This window comes from Lemur catta, chromosome 8, assembly GCF_020740605.2.
Source record: "Lemur catta isolate mLemCat1 chromosome 8, mLemCat1.pri, whole genome shotgun sequence".
NCBI classification, from domain to species: domain Eukaryota; kingdom Metazoa; phylum Chordata; class Mammalia; order Primates; family Lemuridae; genus Lemur; species Lemur catta.
In genome coordinates this window covers 102,533,491-102,555,853 of record NC_059135.1, presented here as the reverse complement: position 1 = coordinate 102,555,853, position 22,363 = coordinate 102,533,491, and the positions used below count along the sequence as shown (strand labels likewise).

The 22,363-nt window shown below is 33.9% G+C and overlaps 1 protein-coding gene across 8 annotated transcripts in view; it reads left to right on the top strand.

Moving 5' to 3' along the window:
* The window catches only part of LOC123643673 (collagen alpha-1(I) chain-like), a 29,509-nt gene extending 7,473 nt beyond the window's left edge, over positions 1–22,036 (top strand). For 6 of the 8 annotated variants that reach the window (XR_006736871.1, XR_006736872.1, XR_006736868.1 and 3 more), the window contains one exon: positions 16,555–17,021. Coding sequence is in view for 2 of the 8 variants with exons in the window: in XM_045559322.1 (XP_045415278.1) it covers positions 16,555–16,577 (23 nt within the window). In the remaining 6 variants the exon portion in view is untranslated. Of the gene's footprint in view, positions 1–8,128; positions 8,172–16,554; positions 17,022–21,933 lie in introns of those variants that run through there. The other 2 variants (XR_006736869.1, XR_006736870.1) reach the window with 2 other exon arrangements.
* The last annotated feature ends 327 nt before the right edge of the window (positions 22,037–22,363 follow it).

Below are 22,363 nucleotides of genomic sequence, written 5' to 3'. Positions count from 1 at the left end.
GATTTGCGAGTAGAAATGAAGTAGAAGTTATTTTGTAGCTCACACATGTTATTGCTTACCCGCTGGCTTGCTTCATTGGCATGACGTGCTGGTAGGGCCTATACTCTCTTCTGGTTTGCCTTTTAGCTTCTCAGACTTCTGGATTCAAAGAGTGTGTTTATCAGCGTGGCAAAGGGTCAAATTTCTTCAGGACCCCTTCTCCATCAAGGTCAGAGGCAACCAGAACTGATACTAGTTTCAGTGCATCTTCAAGGGAGTCCAGCTCATGTTTGTGGGTTCCAGCTGTATCTTGGTTGCTCTCCCAGACTTTACATCTAATTTCCCTTCCTGACTCACTTACCCTGCTTACTTCCATTACCAGCATCAGATTTGGTGAGAAGAACCTTACAGAGACTAAACTAGCTCCCACAACTACTTAGAGTCAAATTCTTGTAATTATCAACCAATCAATCAAATATGTTTGCATGTGTGTATGTGTAGGGGTGCATGTATGTGTGTATATAATATACAAGATATATAAACACATGCATACAATATAATGCATATTATTATAAAAGTTCTGTTTCACTAATTCAACCCTTACTGATACATCTAGTTTTTATCTCTAGCATAAACTTTCCTCTGTAATCTACACTGATATATATCCCGCCTGCTTACATAAATTCTTTAAATTTAGAATATTCAAAACAAACTGCATTTCACTCCAAACCTACCACTTCACATACTTACTCAAATCTATCAATTGAAATTACCTTGTTTAGTTGTTGAGGTTTGGAGAAATCTTTGCTTTTGTTGATGTACGCTATTCACCAAGCAACAGAAACCACTGGCATACCTTCGAAATATATTCATATATACCCATACCAAATATGCAAGTATATCCAAATGCCAACCACTTTCTCTGACTTTCCCACCAAGATCCTGAACTAAGGCATCATCAGTTCTCATCTGAGTTAGTATGATACTAGTCTAATTGGATTTCTGCTTTAGCATTTGTGTATAGAGCAAGTAGAATGAGATTTTCAAAATAAAAATAGGTTATACCTTTTCTCAAAATCTTTCAACAACTCTTCATCCTACCTATACTAAAAATAAAGGCATTGTAATGGTCAACAAGGACCTCCTGGATCCAGGTTCTGTATGCCTCTGACCTTACCTCTTGCTTGCTAGCTGTGCTTAGTCACCCTGGCTTCCTAGCTGTTCCTATAACATACTCGGGGTTGACACTGGCTGTTCCCTCTGATTGGGCTACATTACTCTCGGATGTTCACAGGATGCACACCCGCATTTCCTGTAGATGCAGGCATGAACCTGAGTATATCACATAGGATAACACCTGTTCTTCCAGTCCCCTTAACCCACAATTATCCCCCTTGATGCCATTATTACACTTTATTTTTCCCATGATATTCACTATTATTTGATGCATTACCTACATGTTTTTTGTATGCTTCCTTACTCTTCATTTCCCAACATCAGAAGAAAACTGTAGGAGAGCAGGCACTTTTTCCTCCCTTTGTGGGATAGATGAAACGGATGGACAGATAAATGATTCAAACAATTTTCCTCTGTCCATTTTACCCTGAAAATAAATTTCCTTCTAAACAAATAGTTAGAATTTGGGTTATTTTTCCACAACTTACCATTAAGTTAATTTTTTACTAAACTTGGCCTTACATATTTGTTTAGGTTAGTTTCTTTCAGAATGCAAGAAACAGAGATCCATTCTAAATTTCCCAATCAAAGTGGATGTAGAGCAAGTGTACTTTTCAAATTAGAAGCCAAGGAATAATCTCATTGGTCACGTGTAGAAGATTTGAACCAAATTCATTCACTCATTCATTATTTTATTAAGATATAATAATAAGTAGCTGAGAAGCTGCTCCAGTTCCCAGGAGTAATTCTAGTAGTCTGCCATATATGTAACTTCTCTTTCTCTCTGTTTTTATTTTTGTCATTATTTGCTTCTTACATCACTATAAACAAGTTAATACTACTTTCTATCCTCTATTTACCCATTTTCTTATTTTTTATTTAACCTAAATCTTAATTTCCTCCACCTATTTACTTTATATATTAATGAAACAATAAATTAGTAATGTGATCTATAATATTTATGAACTACTGGATGAGCCTGAAGGTTTACAATTATTTTTAATTGTAAAGTATAATATTTCATTTAGCAGCTTAAAATCTAATTTTGCTTCCATGTGTACCCCATAAATATGTACTAATATTTGTATCAATTGAAAAAAGGGGGGTAGGGGAGCAAGGGCAATATATGTAACCTAAACTTTTGTACCCCCACAATATGCAGAAATAAGAATTAAAATAAAGATCAATGGATCAAATCTCAGTTAAAAACTTTATAAGAAAAACATTATATTGATGAAAATAATTTGAGTAAATTTAAAATGAAAACGGCAAATTGTGAACATACAACTGCATAGAGAAAATTGATCAACAGATTAAACTAATGACTTAAAAAAATCTAATTGTGGAAGAAATTTCAAATAATAACAACAGCAACAACTATGGAGCTTTATAAGGCTGATTATGAGTAAGTTTAATTAGGGATGAATTAAAAGGAGAAAGGAAAGTAGAAGGAGGAAGGCAGGGAGGAAAAGGAAGATAAAGGGGAAGAAAAAGGAGGAGACTGCTGACATATGAACAGAGAGGAATAGAATTGGGCTGGAGTTTCAGAGGAGCAGATTGTTGTTCTTAAGTTAATTCTTGAAGAACATATATGGATTGTATGTAAAGAAATTTAGGGAAAGGATATACCAATCTGAAGTGCCCAGGATAAAAGAAGAATAGCAAGGACTGCTAAATGATATATATGAAAAGTATCTAAGGATAAGTGATTAAATTAAGATTATACCACAAGTAATACAATCAGTGTGCTAACAAGTATACTTCATTTAAAAATGACCTTTACTTACCACCTTAACAACTATTAAATTGATATTATTTAATTTTTATTAGTGTTCTTTAATTTTATTTTTAATAAATAATATTTGTGTATTTTATGAGGTACATAGTGATGCTTCAATATATATAATGCATAGTGGTCACATCAGGGTAATTAGCATATCCATAAATGTTTGTCATTTATTTGTTTAGGGAATGTTCAATATCCTCCTTCTAGCTATTGGAAACTATATATTATTTTTAAAAGCAATTATATATTAAAGAACATTTTGGGCCGGTCGCGGTGGCTCACGCCTGTAATCCAGCACTCTGGGAGGCCAAAGCGGGAGGATCACTTGAGGTCAGGAGTTCGAGACCAGCCTGAGCAAGAGTGAGACCCCGTCTCTACTAAAAATAGAAAGAAATTAGCTGGACAACTAAAAATATATATAGAAAAAATTAGCCGGGCATGGTGGCACATGCCTGTAGTCCCAGCTACTCGGGAGGCTGAGGCAGAAGGATTGCTTGAGCCCAGGAGTTTGAGGTTGCTGTGAGCTAGGCTGACGCCAGGGCACTCACTCTAGCCCGGGCAACAGAGCGAGATTCTGTCTGAAAAAAAAAAAAAGATCATTTTACTCTTTATTTAATTTAAATTAGCTTCTATTGATAAGTATATTTTATTTCTTTTTGTTTTTAACAGCATTTCTTTTTAGTATATCAGTGGTACATTGATACTTTTAAGACAATGCTTACATTGGTTTCTACATATAGAGTCAACACGATTATTTGGTTTTTATTTATTTTAGATGTTGAGGAATTGGATATTTAAAGAAAATTGAAAATATTATAGTTTATAAATTAATTCACTAGGTCTTTGCAATCATATTAAACAATAGATTAGATTGATAAATTGGATGATAAAAAGGATTTATATGTAAAATTGATTACTAGAATATTCACTAAAAAAATTATTTTTTTTTTTTTGAGACAGAGTCTCGCTTTGTTGCCCGGGCTAGAGTGAGTGCCGTGGCGTCAGCCTAGCTCACAGCAACCTCAAACTACTGGGCTTAAGCGATCCTACTGCCTCAGCCTCCCAGGTAGCTGGGACTACAGGCATGTGCCACCATGCCCGGCTAATTTTTTCTATATATATTTTAGTTGGCCAGATCATTTCTTTCTATTTTTAGTAGAGACGGGGGTCTCATTCTTGCTCAGGCTGGTCTCGAACTCCTGACCTCAAGCGATCCACCCGCCTCGGCCTCCCAGAGGGCTAGGATTACAGGCGTGAGCCACCGCGCCCGGCTAAAAAAATTATTTTTAAAGTCATAATAAAACTTCAGAAAGTTGTGCTCTTATAAAATAAAAAGTTTATCACATTACACCCAGAAGTATATATTAATACAATTATGATTTGATTTGTCAATTAAAATTAATATTAATTTTAAATGGCATCAATACAAGTTTTTTCACACATATAGTTTTATTAATTCCAAGATTATTTCACTCATTCACAAAAAGATAACTTGAGTTTTCTGAAATCTTTTATTCAAAATCTAAAAGCAAAAATTTTGGGTTATATTAGGGGAAAGAGATCCCTGAGGCAGAACTTAAGGGACTTAGCCAGTACTTCCTACGAACAAATGGAGGATTTATACTTTTATTCGGACTTTATAATTTTGGATTTCATTAAGTGCATAGTTTTCTGACCAGGACTAGCAAGAATTTTCTTTATAACGCTTGGAAGCTTGTTTAGTGCACCCCTAGCAGGTGGTCTCCTAAATTGGGCAAAACTGATAGAACTTAAGACTCAGTGTACTGAGCCTTCTTAGCCTTCAGTGAACGGGACTGTCATAAGAAATATGTTGTTGAGAATCTCTTTAGAATGATTTTGTTTGGGCCAGGCGTGGTGGCTCATGCCTGTAATCCTAGCACTCTGGGAGGCCAAGGCGGGAGGATCGTTTGAGCTCAGGAGTTCGAGACCAGCCTGAGCAAGAGTGAGACCCCGTCTCTACTAAAAAAAATAGAAAGAAATTAGCTGGACAACTAAAAATACATGGAAAGAATTAGCCGGCATGGTGACGCATGCCTGTAGTCTGAGCTACTCGGGAGGCTGAGGCAGGAGGATCGCTTGAGCCCACCAGGAGTTTGAGCTTGCTGTAAGCTGGGCTGACACCGCGGCACTCTAGCCTGGGCAACAGAGTGAGACTCTGTCTTAAAAAAAAAAAAAAAAATTTGTTCGTAAAAAGGATATTACTTATTAAAAATTTATTTGTAAATTTCTGCTAGACTACAGTATTCATTAATCTTTTCTTACATTTATTCATCTTTTATTACATTTATTTATTTTTCTTTATTACTAAATAGATTTTAAACATAGAGTCTCTTAATCCAAACCAAATATCAGACTAAAGCTGCTTTTCTTGTTTCTAACTGAAAGGTGATGAGAAGGAAGAAAAAGGTAGTTGAGTTATGAAAGGAAAGAGAGAAAAACTATACTCTTGAGCACTTAATATGTGCCAGATGTTTTATGCCTTGTTTCTCCTTATTTATCACATCAATCCGTCAGCATCTTTATGATTATAAAGTGGTACCTCTAAGTCATTATGGAGAGAAGGCCAGGTAAAAATAGAGCTTAAATCTAAATCTCAATTTTTTTGCTGGAACTATAATATTGTGAAGGCTATTCAGTAAATACACTGCAGGGTACTTAAGAGAAAAAGGGAATAGAAAATACTTTCTCAATAAATTGGGTGGGCAGAATGAAAGCCATAAAGGAAGATGAACAGGAGAGAATCTCCATTGATTCTGTCTTGTGCATAATACTTAAAACACATAGACTCATCAAAAAACTCTTAAAAGCATCAAATGATTGTGTGTGTGTGTGCATGCATGTATGTGAATTTAGGCAGAACAATGAATATGTTCAATATTTGTATATTTTCTAATGTTTTAGAATAAATTTATTTTCTTGATGATATTTGAAAAGCATCAGCTGAAATCTCTAAACTAGATTCCTGACTTGGTTACTTCAAATTGAAAATGCTTTGCTGTTTCCTTCATTTATCTGTACTATGGATTTCTCTCTTTTTCCCTGAATTATTTTCTATTATTTGACTGCCATTTTGGGTCCACATAATTTAAGATTGTACTTTAGCATCACTGAAAGCTTCTGAAAAATTAGGAATTGAGTAATAGTCACTTGAAATAGTATTTTTCCATATAGAAATATATTTATAAAGATTTTACTAGTGCTACTTAAAGTCTTTCAGTACATATTTCTGAATTAAGAGAAGAAAAAAGAATACTGGTCTTTGGTACCTTTAGCTATTGTCAGATTTGGGACATGATATAATAATTCCAGAATTACTATAAAAGAAGCTAGAGAAATGATTGGCTTAGACCTGAATGTATCTCTCAAGGGCAACATACCTGAGAGAAGCTGGGCCATGAGAGTTAGAAAATTTATTGAGTGTTTTCTAGTTTTTTCTAGTTATCTAGTGTTTTCTACTCACTCACTCTCCATATTTAACTCATTTTACCTATATTTTAGAAATACAAGGAATGATAGGTTGTAACTTCCTCAAATCTAAGACACAAAGCTAATGAATATTGGAGACTATATTCAAATCAATAACCAAAGTGCATATAGTACAGTGGATGCCTTTTAATGGGAATATGGTGACCAGACATGATATAATATTACCAAGGCTGACAATGGCACTATTGTGTTCCAATTTCTTTGTCCTCCCCACCAAAGCTTTCCTGCTTTATTCTGTATTTCCAATTTACTCTACATTCAGCATGATTTAACAACAGTGCTGGGATAAAATAGTATTCTGAACATCCTTGTACTATTTTTAATAGTAACTAGAATTGTGAAAGTTACCATTTGAATGAATACTTAGTAGATGTCAGGATGAAAAAAAATTAAAAATAGAAGTTATATAAAAATATTGACTTCTTCCAACGAACATAAACTGTGGCAAGAAATTACAGAACATTCCCATTTTATATGTTGTCAATATCTAAGTGGGGAGGAGTTTTTAAGTAAAAACAAGGCCAACCACTGTCAGATCTTTAATATGGCCATCTGTCAGTACTTTTAGAGTCTTGAAGTTCAGACATTTAACAACCCAGTCTCCATTTAGGTAATTTAGTCCTTGTGGAAGGAAGATTGGCAGAAAGGAAAGAGAGTGAAGCACTCTATTTATCCAAAGAACAATAGATCCTGGGCACTAAGTGCACAATCTTCTATCATGTTATCCTGCCAAGACACTTCACTTGATACATAGAACTGTTTACAGGACAAAGGGTAATTGAGATATCGACCTTAACCACTCCTGGATCTTAGAAACCTGTTCACTTGCTATATAATGCCCATGGCCCTATTCTATTTTATTGTCCTTTCAGAAAAAAAAGTTCCCTCTGAATTTTCAATGATTGAGTGCCTACACAATATGAAATTCGTGAAAGCATACTTAAGATAAACTCTGAACTAGTGATAATAAACTTTTAACACATTTAGTAGGTGTTAGAAATAAAGTAAAAGCAACATGGAGTTGCTGCTTGTGAAGAAGTTAGGTAAATAATTATCAACTGATCCCTTACCTGTCCTTTCACTCATCTCTATGATTATAAGGAAACAAAGAAAGTGCAATTCCCTTCTCATGTGGAAGCTACTAAGAATAATTTAAAGATTGTGGGCCACTCTAGAGCCATAAAAAATTTCACTTTCAACCCTGGCTTGAAGAGGTAACATTCTACAGCATTTACATTAGATCTTTCCATTATTAAGTATACATTAGGTTAAAAGGAAAAAAATCTATTTATTCTTTAAATATTATACACCATGTTTATTTCTAAAACAACATGGATTTAAGTTTGAAAGTGTTCTTTAAAAAATCCGAAGAGAAAGCTATTTACAAACAAAGACAGCACTAAAGACCTCAATTATTTAACTACACAATATTTCAAAGAGGATCATATAAATAGGATTGGTAAGGTTGGGAGAAGTGTTTAATATAAATGTGGTTGTGGTTAATATAAACAAAATGGCAAAGGAAAACTACTGATTGGGCTTTTAAACCCAGTGCTAAGCACTTGAATGGAGCTTTTTCTTATTAAATCCTCACAGCAAATCCATGGAAACTGTTTATTATCTGCCTTTTATTAATGAGAAAACTGAGGCTGAGTAATTAAATATTATATATTTTCACAGGTCACAGATCAATGCTGTTCAAAGCAAGAGTCTCTCACTAGGAAGTCTGTATTCTTTCTCTGTGTCATGGATCTTTTATATGCCTACATCATTATGAGGATAGTTCAGATCATTGAAATAATATAAAGTTTATCAAAGGAAAGAAACTGTTTTTAATCTCACCATTTAACTTACTGTAAAATGTAAGTAATTATCTGTAATGTGTCAACATCCCAAGATTCTTTAAATAGCAATTGTGACAATACTATAAGTATTTTACAAATTCTAAGATGATATAAAAATACATGTTGCCATACTTAAATTGTTTGTATTCATTTGCCCTCATATTGGGCTTTTAACCAGCATTGCTACAAAATATGGACTCAGTGTATTTTAACACATTAAAAGTACTTATTTTGTAACGAATAAATTCTATGTAGACTAAAACAACTGACAAAATAGAGTTTTAAACTGGATATAATGTAGAACATAATAAATAAATATTTTCACTGACTGCTCTCACTAGCTTATATAATATATCATTGCCCAGAGCTGAGTCACTTGCCTGCTTATATCTGCAAGGACGAATAGGAAATGTACCTTTCATTCCATGTGGGCATATTGGCAGCAAGTACTCTCTGCTGTATACCTCAAGTGAAAAGCGGGCAGGAGTGATAGAAAAATTCATTATCTATGATGTATGAATGCTTAAGTAATTCCATAGTTTACAAACTAATGGAAATAAAGCAAAACAAATTAATGTCATACTATTTTTCTTTTGCTAAATTGGCATAGGTTTTTTTTGTTGTTGTTGCTGCTATTGTGTTTTTTGCTTCTTAGTTATATTGTTGTTTGCTGGTTTAAAATGTCCACTATTGGCTAAGGTTTAAGGACAGTATTTCATGTATTGTTTTTTTTAACATTGTACACTAAATTTATTAAAAATTGCACTACAACATCACAATGGCTACGTCACTAGGTGGTAGGAATTTTTTAGCTCCATTATAATCTTATAAGATCATCATCGTATATACAGTCCATTGTTGACCAAAATGGCAATGTGGCACATGACTGTATATACAAATGATTTCTATTGATCAATAATAATTTTTAAAAACCAATAGAAAAATGTACAAAAGACATAAAAAGACTTTTCATTATTCATAGAGGCAAAACTGTCTGAAAAGATCTGGGAAATGCAAAATAGAGCAAAATACTATATTTTACTTATGGAGTATTGGTGAGATTGTAGGGAAATTTACACACAAATTGATGCAGCCAATCTGAAGAGCAGTTTGGCAGTATCTTAAATGTTCTGTGACATAACGGTTCTCCATAGGGCTACATATCCTAGAGAAAGACAGGGATATTACTGCAGGATTTTTGTAAGAATAACAAATTAGGAAAAAGTTAAATGTCTATCAGTAGAGAAATGACTAAAGAAAATGTTACATATTCTTCAAAGGGATATACTAAACACATTTTTATATCTGACTGCTTGACTTCTTCACTAGACTGTCTAGTAGTCATCTCTGAAACTGAACTGCAGATTTTCCTAAAAAGATACACTCACTCCTCCATAGTCTTCACCATCTCATTATTGATAGAAGCTCCCATCCTTCCAGTTGTTCAGATCAAAACCCTTGGAGGCATCCTTGGCTCCTCTTTTACTCTCACATCCCACATCCAATTACGAAATCCTTTTGATTCTAAATTCAGATATATATCCTGGATCTGACCGCTTCTTTTCACCCTTGTCCGAGCCACTGTCACCTCTACCATGCTCCTAGATTACTACATAACCTCCTAATGAGTCACCCTATTTTTACCTTTGTCCCTCTAATGTGTATTTCCAACAGAGTATCCAGAATGATCTTTTTATAAATCAGATTGTGTCAGTCTTAGACTTAGATTTTCCAAAATGGCTTGTCACCTAAACACCCAAGTTTTATATCTAAGGCCTTGTTCTCTGACCTCATCACCTGCTTTTCCTCTTTATACACTTCCCTTTGGCTATACTGCCTTTCTTGCTGTTACTAAACATGCCAAACCTGGTCCTCCCTCATATTCTTGCTGATTGTTTCCTCCTCCACAAAGAGTCTTCCATTGGAAATCTTCATGATTTCCTCCCTTCCTTCAAGTCTGCTAAAATGTCACCTTTCACCCTACTTAAAATTGCAGTTGTTCCCCTCAACCCAGTATATATAACGGTGGTGGTGAGATGATTTTCTAATTATATTTCTTACATTTGAGAGTTATGAAAATGATATTCAAAGTCCATTCCATAGAGATAATGTCACTTCTTAGATATCAGAATTCAGTTCTGAAAACTTAACAATGAAAGAGGAATCATAAATCATATTTCATAAATTAAGATGCATATTTTGTCTCATATTAACATCTCTAAAATTGGGAGACATCTTAAAATCAATACAATAAAGCATTGGTTACAATTTAGTTGGCTGCTTGGCAGGCAGCACTACAAACACACAGAAGTCTAAAAGATAATTGGTGTTTCTTTCACCTCTCCCACAGACAAAAGGCAGGCAGCACAGTGACTGCCATATATGAGATGTGTTTAGGGGTTTACTACCCTCAGCCCCAGCCCCAAAATTACTCATCGCAGGATGATAAAATTGCCTTTAAGGATTTTTGAGCTAAAAGTGGTATTTTTCCCCCAAGCAGAAGGAAACAGTGCCTATCCTTAATATTTTTTATGCTAGGGCTTTTCTTTTTTATATATTTAAGGTTCAGAATATTATGGGGATACAAACATTTCAGTTACATATGTTGCTTGCCTTTGCACCACCCAAGCCAGAGCTACAAGTGTGCCCATCCCCCCGAGACAATATGCTCCACACCCATTAGTTGCAAATTTACGCATCCCTATGCCCCGCTCCTACCTGCCTGGCACCTGGTGAATATTACTTCCATGTGTGCACATAACTGTTGATTAGTACCAATTTAATGGTGAGTACATGTGGTGCTTGCTTTTCCATTTTTCTATTCTTTGAAGTGATAATTTTCCATTTTTCCATTTTCCATTTTTCCATTCTTTGAAGTCATAATTCACTTCAAAGAATGAGCTCTAGCCATACAAGAGGGGTTAGTTCACCATTATTTTTTATGGCTGAGTAGAACTCCATGGTATACATATGCCACATTTTATTAGTCCACTTATGTATTGATGGGCACTTGGGTTGTTTCCACATCTTTACAATTGTGTGAATTGTGCTGCTATAAACATTCGAGTGCAGATGTCTTTATTATAGAATGATTTTTGTTCCTTTGGGTAAGTGCCTAATAGTGGTATTGCTGGATCAAATGGTAGTTCTACTTGTAGGTCTTTGAGGTATCTCCAAATTCTTTTCCAGAGAGGTTGCACTAATTTGCAGTCCCACCAGCAGTGTAAGAGTGTTCCTATCTCTCCACATTCTTGCCAGCATTTGTTGCTTTGGGATTTTTTGATACAGGCCAACTTACTGGAGTTAGGTGATATCTCACTGTGGTTTTGATTTGCATTTCCCTAATGATTAGAGATGTTGAGCATTTTTTTATATGTTTCTTGCCATTATTCTGTCTTCTTTTGAAAAGTCTGTTCATGTCCTTTGCCCATTTATTGGTGGGGTTGTTTGATTTTTTCTTGTTGATTTTTTCTAGTTCTAGATAGATTCTAGTTCTCAGCCCTTTATCAGATGTGTAGAGAACAAATATTTTCTCCCATTCCATAGGTTGTCTATTCGCTTTAATGATAGTTTCCTTGGCTGTACAAAAGCTTTTTAATTTGATGAGGTCCCATTTATTTATTTTTGTAGCTGCTGTGATTGCTTTGGGGGTCTTCCTCATAAATTCTTTGCCTAAGCCAATATGTGAAAGAGTCTTCTCCACATTTTCTTCTAGGATTCTTAAGGTTTAATGCCTTAGGTTTAAGTCTGTTATTCATCTAGAATAGATTTTTATAAGAGGTGAGAGGTGGAGATCCAGTTTCAATCTTCTGTATGTAGCTATCCAGTTTTCCCAGCACCATTTATTGAAAAGGGATTCTTTCACCCACTGTATATTTTTGTCTGCTTTGTCAAAGATTAGATGACCATATATGGATGGTTCACCTCTGGATTCTCCATCCTGTTCAAAAGGTCTATGCCTCTGTTCTTGTGCCAGTACCATGCTGTTTTAGTTGCTATAGCCTTGTGATACAGCTTGAAGTCTGGTAGACTGATACTTTCCAGTTTGTTCTTTTTGCTTAAGATTGCTTTGGCTATACAAGGTCTTCTCTGGTTCCATACAAAGTGTAGAATTATTTTTTCTAGATCTGTAAAGAATGATGCTGGTACTTAGACAGGGATTGCATTAATTCTGTAGATCACTTTAGGTAGTATGGACATTTTAACGTTGATTCTACCAATCCATGAGCAATGTAGATTTTTCCATTTGTTTACATCATCTACAATTTCTTTTCTTAGTGTTTCGTTCTCCCTGTATATGTCTCTCACCTCTTTCATTAAATATATACCTAGATATTTGATTTTCTTTGAGGCTACTGTAAAAGGTACTGCATTTTTTATTTGAGTTTCAGCTTGACTCTTATTGGCATATATGAATGCCTCTGATTTGTGTGTATTAATTTTGTATCCTGAGAATTTACTGAATTTATTTATCAATTCCAGGAGTCTCTTGATTGAATCCTTGGGGTTTTCTAAATACAATATCATATCATCAGCAAAGAGTGAGAGTTTGATCTCTTCTGCCCCCATTTGGGTGCCCTTAATTCCCTGCTCTTGTGTAATGCTCTAGTAAGGACTTCTGGCACTATGTTGAATAGAAGTGGGGCTAGTGGGCATCCTTGTCTAGTTCCAGATCTAAGTGGGAATGGTTTCAATTTTTCCCCATTCAGAATGATATTGGCTTTGGGGTTATTGTATATGGCTTTGATAATTTTAAGGTATGTCCTGCCTATGCCTATTTTGCTAAGAGTTTTTATCATAAAGATGTGCTGGACTTTGTCAAATGCTTTTTCTGCATCAATGGAGAGAATCATATGGTCTTTGTTCTTGCTTTTATTTATGAAATGAATTGTGTTTATAGATTTGCATATGTTGAACCAGCCCTGCATCTCTGGTATAAAGCCTACCTGGTCATGGTGAATTATTTTTTTTGATATGCTGTTGCATTCAATTTGCTAAAATTTTGTTGAGGATTTTCGCATCAACATTCATGAGGGATATTGGTCTGTAGTTTTCTTTTTTTGTTGTGTCCTTTCCTGGTTTTGGTATCAAGGTGATGTTGGCTTTGTAGAACGAGTTAGGGAGGATACCATCTTCCTCAATGTTGTGGAATAATTTCTGTAGTATAGGCATGTGTTCTTTGAATATTTGGTAGAACTCAGAAGTGTAGCCATCTGGTCCAGGACTTTTTCTTTTTGGAAGGTTTTTAATTACTGGCCTGATTTCTGGGCTTGATATTGTTCTGTTCAGGAATTCTACTTCCTCCTGGGTGAACTTAGGCAGGTTGCATGTTTCCAGGAATTTGTCCATTTCCTCCACGTTATGTAGTTTGGGGCATATAGATTTTTACAGTATTCAAAGATAATATTTTGTATTTCTGTGGTGTCTGTTGTGACCTCTCCTTTTTCATTTCTAAATGAGTTAATTAGAGTCCTTTCCCTTGCCAGATTGGCAAGAGGGCTGTCAATTTTGTTTATCTTTTCAGAAAACCAGCTTTTGGTTTTGTTGATCTTCTGTATAGTTCTTTTATTCTCAATTTCATTTAGTTCTGCTTTGATCTTATTTATTTCTTTTCTTCTGCTAGGTTTGGAGTTGATTTGCTCTTAATATTTATGCACCCAACTCAGGAGCACCCAAATACATAAAGCAAACCCTGTCTAATCTAAATAGCATGATAAACAATAACATTATAATAGCTGGGGACTTCAACACTCCACTGAATGAACTGGACAGATCTTCTAAACAGAGAATAAGCAGAGAAATAATGGACTTAAACAGAGCTCTAGAACAAAAGGGTTTGACAGACCTCTACAGAGCATTCCACCCAAATAAACCTGAATATACATTCTTCTCATCAGCTCATGGAACTTTTTCCAAAATTGATCTCATACTAGGCCACAAATCAGACCTCAACAAATTAAAACAAATAGGAATAATACTGTGTATCTTCTCAGATCACAGTGGTACAAAATTAGAATTCAATTCCAAATTAAACAATCTATCGTTGAATGTCTATTGGGTAAAGGAGGAAATACAGAGAGAAATCAAAATATTCTTCAAAGTTAATGATAATGGAGACACAAGTTATCAAAATCTGTAGGACTCAGAAAAACCATTTTTGAGAGGAAAACTAATAGCATTAAATGCTCACATCCAAAAAGCAGAGACCTTAAATATCAACAATTTAACAAACGATCTCAAGGAATTGGAAAAGTCTTTAGCTTTTTAAAATAGCAGACTTTTGAAAACTAAAAGCCTTTCATATCAAGATTATTATCCCTGCTTTCAGTGTAAATGTCTCCTTTGGAACACAAAGCCAATCATTCTGTTCTATTTGAGTGCATTTTGCTTCTTTCTTTACTTCATGTTTGTGAAAGCAATGAATGTTGCTGATCCAATTCCATGAAGATGGAAGGAGGAGGGGAAGAAATAAATGTGTGAGTGAAAACTTGGTTTATAGGCCCAAATTTTTATACAACACACCTCTGCACAAATCTTCTCTTCCTCTCTCTCTTTTAGTTTAAGCTGATATCCACTGCTTGCTAGGGAGACAATAGTTTTCAAGGATAGATTTTAGGTCTACTTTTATAAAAGGAATGCATTCTCACAATTCTCAATTTTGGTATGTGACATTTCCCTTTTCTAGAGTGCCTTTCCCAACCTTATTTTCCTTATTCCCTACTCTTCATCCTTCACATATTAATTTAGACATGATTTTCTTAGGAAAACATCTCCTGTTAATTAGAAGAGTAAATGATGCTTCTCTATCTTTCTCTATCCTTCTTTACCATTCTTCTAACATCTCCTATTTTACTTGTCTGCTAACTTGTCTGTGCTTTGGCTCTTCCATAAATTGTTGAAAGGATGGAATCCTGCCATTCATCCCTGAACCTTCAAGTTTCACCAGTGTCTATGATATAACAGGCATCCCTCAAAGGCTGTGTGGTGATTGTGTGGGAAGAGATGGGATATTGGATGGATGGATGGATGATAACGATCATCTAAGTAAGCTGAGTATTATTTGAATTGAACTCTATGAAGTCTTGAATTGCACAGTTAACAGTGTGTTGATATGAGTCTTCTTTTATGGATTCAAATCCCAGTTTCAGCACTAACTTGAATGAGCTTTCTGTATCTCAATTCCCTGAATTGTATGTTAGGGATAATAACAGTATGTAATATGATTTGTGAGAGTCTTATACTTGAAAATATACCTATAGCACTTATTCAAATATACAATATGCTAAGATGAAGCAAAATGTATTAAATTTAAGCATTGCTATCTATCAAGGTCTTTGGTTTCCTTTATGTGCATTGTACTGTAAAGATGCTATTAATATAAAAATTGAGTCTAGATGTCTTGTGACTTTAGCTGCACTCCAACTCCCTGCATCTCTGTGTGTATCTCTTTATATTTAGCTATTGTGGACATGTTTTTTTTTCCTCTAATGCATCATAATTTGTCTACATTTATGCATTTACCTACAGCTTTCTCTGCCTGTAACATTCTCCTCATTATAACAGCACAGTTCATTGTAATATTTGTTAGTTATTTATTAAGTAATTAAATGAAAATTTTATTAGAGGTTTGTAAAGGCATTGTCTATACAAATTTTGTCAAAATATAGATTTATAGCATTTCATACTCTATATAATAAAAAAATACAAAATTAATATTTTAAAATAGATTCATAAATATTTAACTCATCTGAGCAACTATTTCATGTCTCTAGATAACAGAGTTTAGTAAATATGAAAATGAGATAATTCCATTTTCCCCCTTTTTATGATTAAAAGTGATATAAAAAGACATTTGATGAATTTTAGAGTTGGGGTACCTTCATTCCTTTTTTTATCTTCTCTCCTACTTAATTTTTTGAGAGTTTCTTTATTTATTTTTATTTCAGAATATTATTGGGGTACGTATACTCACACCTAATGGGTACGGTGCGCAATGTTTGGGGCATGGACATGCTTGTAGCTCTGACTCAGGCAGGGCAAAGATATATGTAATTTTCATTCCTTAGCTTAAAAAATGTGTACAGAGAAATTTAATTTTTTCAAATTTTTTGGAAATGTCTTATCATTATAAATATCTTTGAAGAAAAAAGATAGTGATCAAAAAACATAAAAAAGAACAAATAATTCTTGTGGTGTAATGATGAAGATGTGATTCTTCTCATTATCCTAAGAGTTGCTTCTGCTTTATTTTGCAATCTCTAGGCTTCACTGAGAGAGAATACTAGTTATTGCCTTTCAAATGCCATCTCATCTTCACCTGTATGTTACCAATACATTCAGCCAAGGGTGACCTGCAGTTGTGAAGTCAGAACTCCAGTGCACTAGCCTACTCAAACTGCTTGTCTATGCGTATCCATCCAAGATGTATTTGATAAGTATGTTAATAAATGAAAACATGTATAACATTCTCATTAGATCAATATGAAAATATTTTAAGCCTTTAAAGGACTTTATGTAGCAACACTACATGCATCTCTAACAAACAGATCTTTAAAAAATGGAATCGTATATAAGCACAAAACTGGTGTATGATTTTACATAGTGTTTAAAATGTATATCCAAAATGTATATTGTTTATAAATGAATAAATATTTTATGGGTTGTGGATATACTAAATACTGTTCCTCTCATAGTGCTAAATATCATCAATCTTCTTTTTTTACTGTCAATTATAAAAGATAATATTGATTTAATAAGGAATGTTAAAATTCAAGAAAATGAAACAATATGATTACAATATTATAAAATTGTTACTTTCAAGCACTGATTTTTTATTTCCTTAGAGTTTTTCCAATCTTCAAATGTATAAGCATTATATACAAAGCATTACGTGCAGGTTTGACACCAGGGAGGCTGGGAGTAGATGCACACTAGCAGGCATAAAATGAGTACAATCAAAGGTGAGGAGTATTGTAGTGCATATATGCTGAAGGCTCTCAAATAATGTCAAGAATTGGTGTATAAAAGTATAGTCAGGTGACTTCTGCTATCTAGCCATCTGTCAGAAGTCTGATTGTCAAAGTACAGAAACTCTTACAAATTTTAACATAATTTAGTGAAAATATCAAGTAACAAGTGATATAAGACTAGTTGTTTTCTGTATCTCAAGCAGTGTTCACGGTACTGAAGTGTACATCTCCTGGTAGGTTGATTACAATTTTACCTCTTTCCTTCACACTCAAGAAATGTTATTGGAATCTAAGTGAGTAAAAAAAAAATATTATCTTATGGAATAACAGTAAATAAAATTGAATTCATGTTTGAAAAATAAATTTTAAAATTGAATTTATTAGATTATTCACATTAGAAACATGATCCTTTTTCCAACAGATTTAGGGGCTACAAATGACTTTTTTGTTGCATAGATGAATTGTACAGTGGTGGAGTTAGAGCTTTTAGTGTACTCCTCACTCAAAAAGTGTATGTTATAAAAATTCATACCATGGTCTTTTAAGGAGAAATTAATACATAGTAATCATTATTATCATCCTTATCTTCATCCTCATCCTCATCACCTCTATAGCAGAGTTTCTCAATCTAGGCACTTCATTCTGAATACTTATTTTTATGGATTGTAGTATCCAGCTAAACTGTGCATTGTAGGATGTTTGCCAGATTTTTAACCCTCTACTCATTTAGATACTAGTAACATAATCTCCTCCCATTTTGGCAAAAAAATTATCTGCAGACATTACTAAAAGCCACCTGAAGGTGCAAAATTAATCTCGGTTGAGAACCACTATTCTAGAGAAAATTCTCTGGATACTCCTAAAATTGATTCTCAAAACTGCCTCTGTTTGACATTACTACACCTTTACCCAAATTCTACATCTTTGGAACCAACACCAAACCTAGCATATTTCTGGGTAAGTTCTTCAGATATTTGAGGAGAGCAATTATCACCATCTTTGAAACTTGTTCTCACGTTAAATATCCATTGTTTATTTATCTTACAGTTTACTTATAATTTATTGTTATAAATTATAACTCCTTATAATTTAACTTGATTTAATAAGAATCTAATGTATCCAAACATTTCACACATATAGGCTAACCACATTTGATTAGAAGAAAATGTAAAGCCAAAAAAGAAATTGAGCAGAAGTTACCATGCAGAACATGTGAAGATTACCAGCTTTTATTTCTGTACACATATTACTTTGTCAGTGATGGTGTTCCTCCTACATAACTAGTCACAAGAAATCCAAACAAGTTGCTCATCTCTGATTTAAGAAGTAGGCATTTGAGCAAAGATTTACCTCTGCTAAAGGATATCATGCATGAGGTGCTATTAGAGCAAATGGAGTATTCACTGATTTCTGCCTTAGTGGTTCGGGGAAGTTGGAGCTGAATTTGGATGGATGAATAGGAATGCATCAACAACAGATTATTAGTGACCTATTCACTTATCCACATTAGACAAAAATGTATTGCCTAATAACATAACTGATATGTTTCTGAATTAATAAAATCTTCCCTAGTGGGCACTGCTGCAAAGAAGATTAAGTAACCCTAATTCATTTGCTTTATTTAGATTCTCTAGTATCTAAATTAATAAAATAATTAATGATCAAGATGCATCAGAAAACCTCTTTATCAAATGTCAGCTACATTCCCTTGCCTCTGAAAACATGTGGACTGATTTTTATGTGGAAGTGGACACTGGTGGTAGACGGTTCCTCCAGAAAGCTTGAACATTTCCTTTCTCCTTTTCCTCCCAGCTGAACATAACACTTAAGGTTAGCTGCTTGTTTTCCCCTGATAATGTCAGTTCTTATTTTTACATTTAAATAAATTATAGACATTAACTGCCATGTGAGTTGTATTTAACTCATGCTTGTTTTGAGCCCAGGGCCTTGTGAAACATATGTAACTCACGTGTCTCTTTACCTTGGGAGCTCCATGGTGTGCGGGCAATTCTCGCTGTCATGGGGTAGCATACATTTTACATGATGGGTGGCCTCCTGGGCAAAACCCTGCAGTTGGTTTGTGAAAATCTTACTTGTTGATATTGTTATTGTTACAATTAATATTGACAATTTAATTGCATATAACTCACACACAGAAAACAATAAAAAGTAAGTTTTTCATTAAATTACGATGGTTTTGTTTTTGAACTTCTTATTCTATTTTCATAATAAAACACCATGGCCTCAAGGATTTTTTTTTTCTAGTGTGGCAGTCAATGTGTTAAATATTCGATAAGCAAATGAAATAATCACATGAAAAGAAAGATACTTTTGGCTATGAAAAGTTTGGAAATACAGTAAGGGGAAATTATATTGCTAAAGCAACTTGGTAGGTGTTAGTGGATGAGATATTGTAAAAGATTGGTAACGTTTAAAATTCTAACAGGATTCAAGGCTCAGATTGCTTTGAATTACATTTATGTTCATTCTCAAATTTTTAGAATGAATTAAAATTTCTAAGTATGGCTTATGCAAAATTGAGTACCCAACTCCATCTTATGCATGAAGAAAAATCCATACATGAAAAGTCTTTGGCACCACTTCCAAAATTAGATAAGCAAATTTACATTTATATATTTTCAACAAACAAAAATAATGATTAACTTTTGCATTCCAATTATACCTATGGTTTTAATATATATTCTTGAGCTAGTATCATTAGATTAAAATGCTTCTGCTTTATATGTATGTTAACTCTTGTGGTCATGAAGGTATCAGTGACATACAAACAAATTGATTCTGGTGCTGTAGGAATCTGTAAGGTTGTGTGTACTGAGAAATGATCATTTCATGGATTTTCAGGCTTGGTTGGATCACCTTATGTGAAATCCCATCCAGTGTTTCCATCCAATCTGTAGACAGCTCACACACTTAAAAGCCACATTTTCACATGTGGATAAATTATTAATAGTAATAATGCATTTTTATATTTATAGAGTTTTATATTTACTCACATATTTATCATTTCCAGAATGCTTCATTTCTTACTGTGGGTTTAAATATCTTCCGGCTCAGCCTAAAGGACATCCTTAACTATTTCTTGTAAGGTGCATCTGCTGGCAAAACAGTCCATCACTCTTTGGTTATCTGGAAATGTCTTTATTTTGCCTTCATTTATGAAGGATAGTTTTACTGGATATATCCTTTGTTGACAGATACTTTTTACCACTTTGAATATGCCATTCCATTGCCTTGTGGCATCCATTGTTTCAGAATTGATTAATTTGTGTGATTTCTTTTTAGTGAGTTTTTAAATTCCTTGTTGTCCTGCTTTCCATAAATTTTTAAACATGGTTTCCCTTAGTTCCTTGAACATATTTCTGATAGCTGCGTTGAAGACTTTGTTCACTAAACCCAACATCTAGGTATACTGGAGACAGTTTTTATTGACTGATTTTTTTTTTTTTCGTCCTGAATGTGGTAACACTTTCTTACTGCTTTGCTTGTTTCGTAATTTCTTTGTTGAAAACTGGATATTTTACATAGTATATTGTAACAACTATGGATTTTAATTTTCTCCTGAGTGCTGTTGTTTTTGTTGTTTTGTGTGTTTATTTAATAACTTGTCTGTACTAAATCTGAGCAGACTTGGGCAGGTGGAGAGCCTGGAATTTGGATGGGCTCCCCCGCCTCACTCACATATCTACCAGCAAAGAGTGGAGGTCTTACTGGCACTAGATATTTGAGCACAACCTCTCACCAATCTTTGGCTGAACACTAATCTAGGCAGATACACGGGTGACTCTAGGAAGCTAGGTTTGAGAATAAATAAATAACAAGTAAAACAAAGCAGCAGATGCACATCGCGGAGGAGGTAAATTTCACAGGTTTAGTCCGTAACACATTTTTTGAAAATTTAGATGAAATACAAGCATGTGAAGGGTTTATATTCGGTAAATTGCGCTACAAATGTAAATAATAGTTCAGTTTATTTTAAACAATAGACTTTAATGACTGTAACCTACACCTATAAGTCCTAGATTTTTTTTGTATACCTAAGACACTTGAAGAATCATTTTTTATTGTGATACCATTGGATATTCTCAGGCTGTATAATCTGAGAGTGATATTTTAATAATTCTTGTTTAGTTTTCTTACTACTTCAGCTGTGTATCATCTTGAAAGCTAGATATTAAGGATGAACACAGGTTTTCTCCTGAAGACATGAATTAATGATGCATTGTGAGCTATTTAAATAGGTGCTTGCTTTTATAATTTAAGTTTTCCAAAATGAGGATGCATAAATAATAATCACAAAATAACAACCTTTGATGGCTTTACATAACTGTATTTCTCCAATTTTCATGGGCATTGGGAGTTATTATTTTATTTCTGATCATCTGCAAACCTCACTTATGGTTATATGCAGGTGCTATGCATTCTCTGGAATAAGATCCTTCTTTCTAGAAACAAGAATTAAGATAGGATTAATAAAGTAAGAAGAAAACACTTATAAGTCACCTGATTTGTACAATGAAACATTTTATAAACACATGGAAAAATATTTCCCCAAAATAAGTTGTTTCTGGTGTCTTATTTTTCTTGAAGGTACTTCAAATATAATTAACAGTTTTTTGTTTTGATTTGTTTTGCTGGAATGTTATGTTACCAGAAGGTGTTAAGAAGAGAAATACAGAGCCACACTGGCAAAGGATAGAAAAAATCACTCCGTCTCCAATTTGCCATTATTTATGACATTGCAAGAATCCAAGTTTCAAGAGTCCTATCAAGACTGTGAATTTCCTGCATGTTGCAACATCTCTTTCTCTGATCTTAGATGGGATATGGATTCTTGACTCCTCTTTACCTAAACCAATGATAATTTGGTTCCTCACTTTAACTGACTCGCATTTCTTAAAAGACATTTAATACTATTATTTTATATAATTTATATTTAGTTTATGAATATTAACATAATTTTCTCTATTTTTAATCTGCTTAACACACAAGAGTCTAATAATTATTTTAAAATGTTTGTTTAAGGTTATTGAAATAGATCAAACTGAAATCTCTATTTGGCTACAGTCATGTAAGCAGGTATT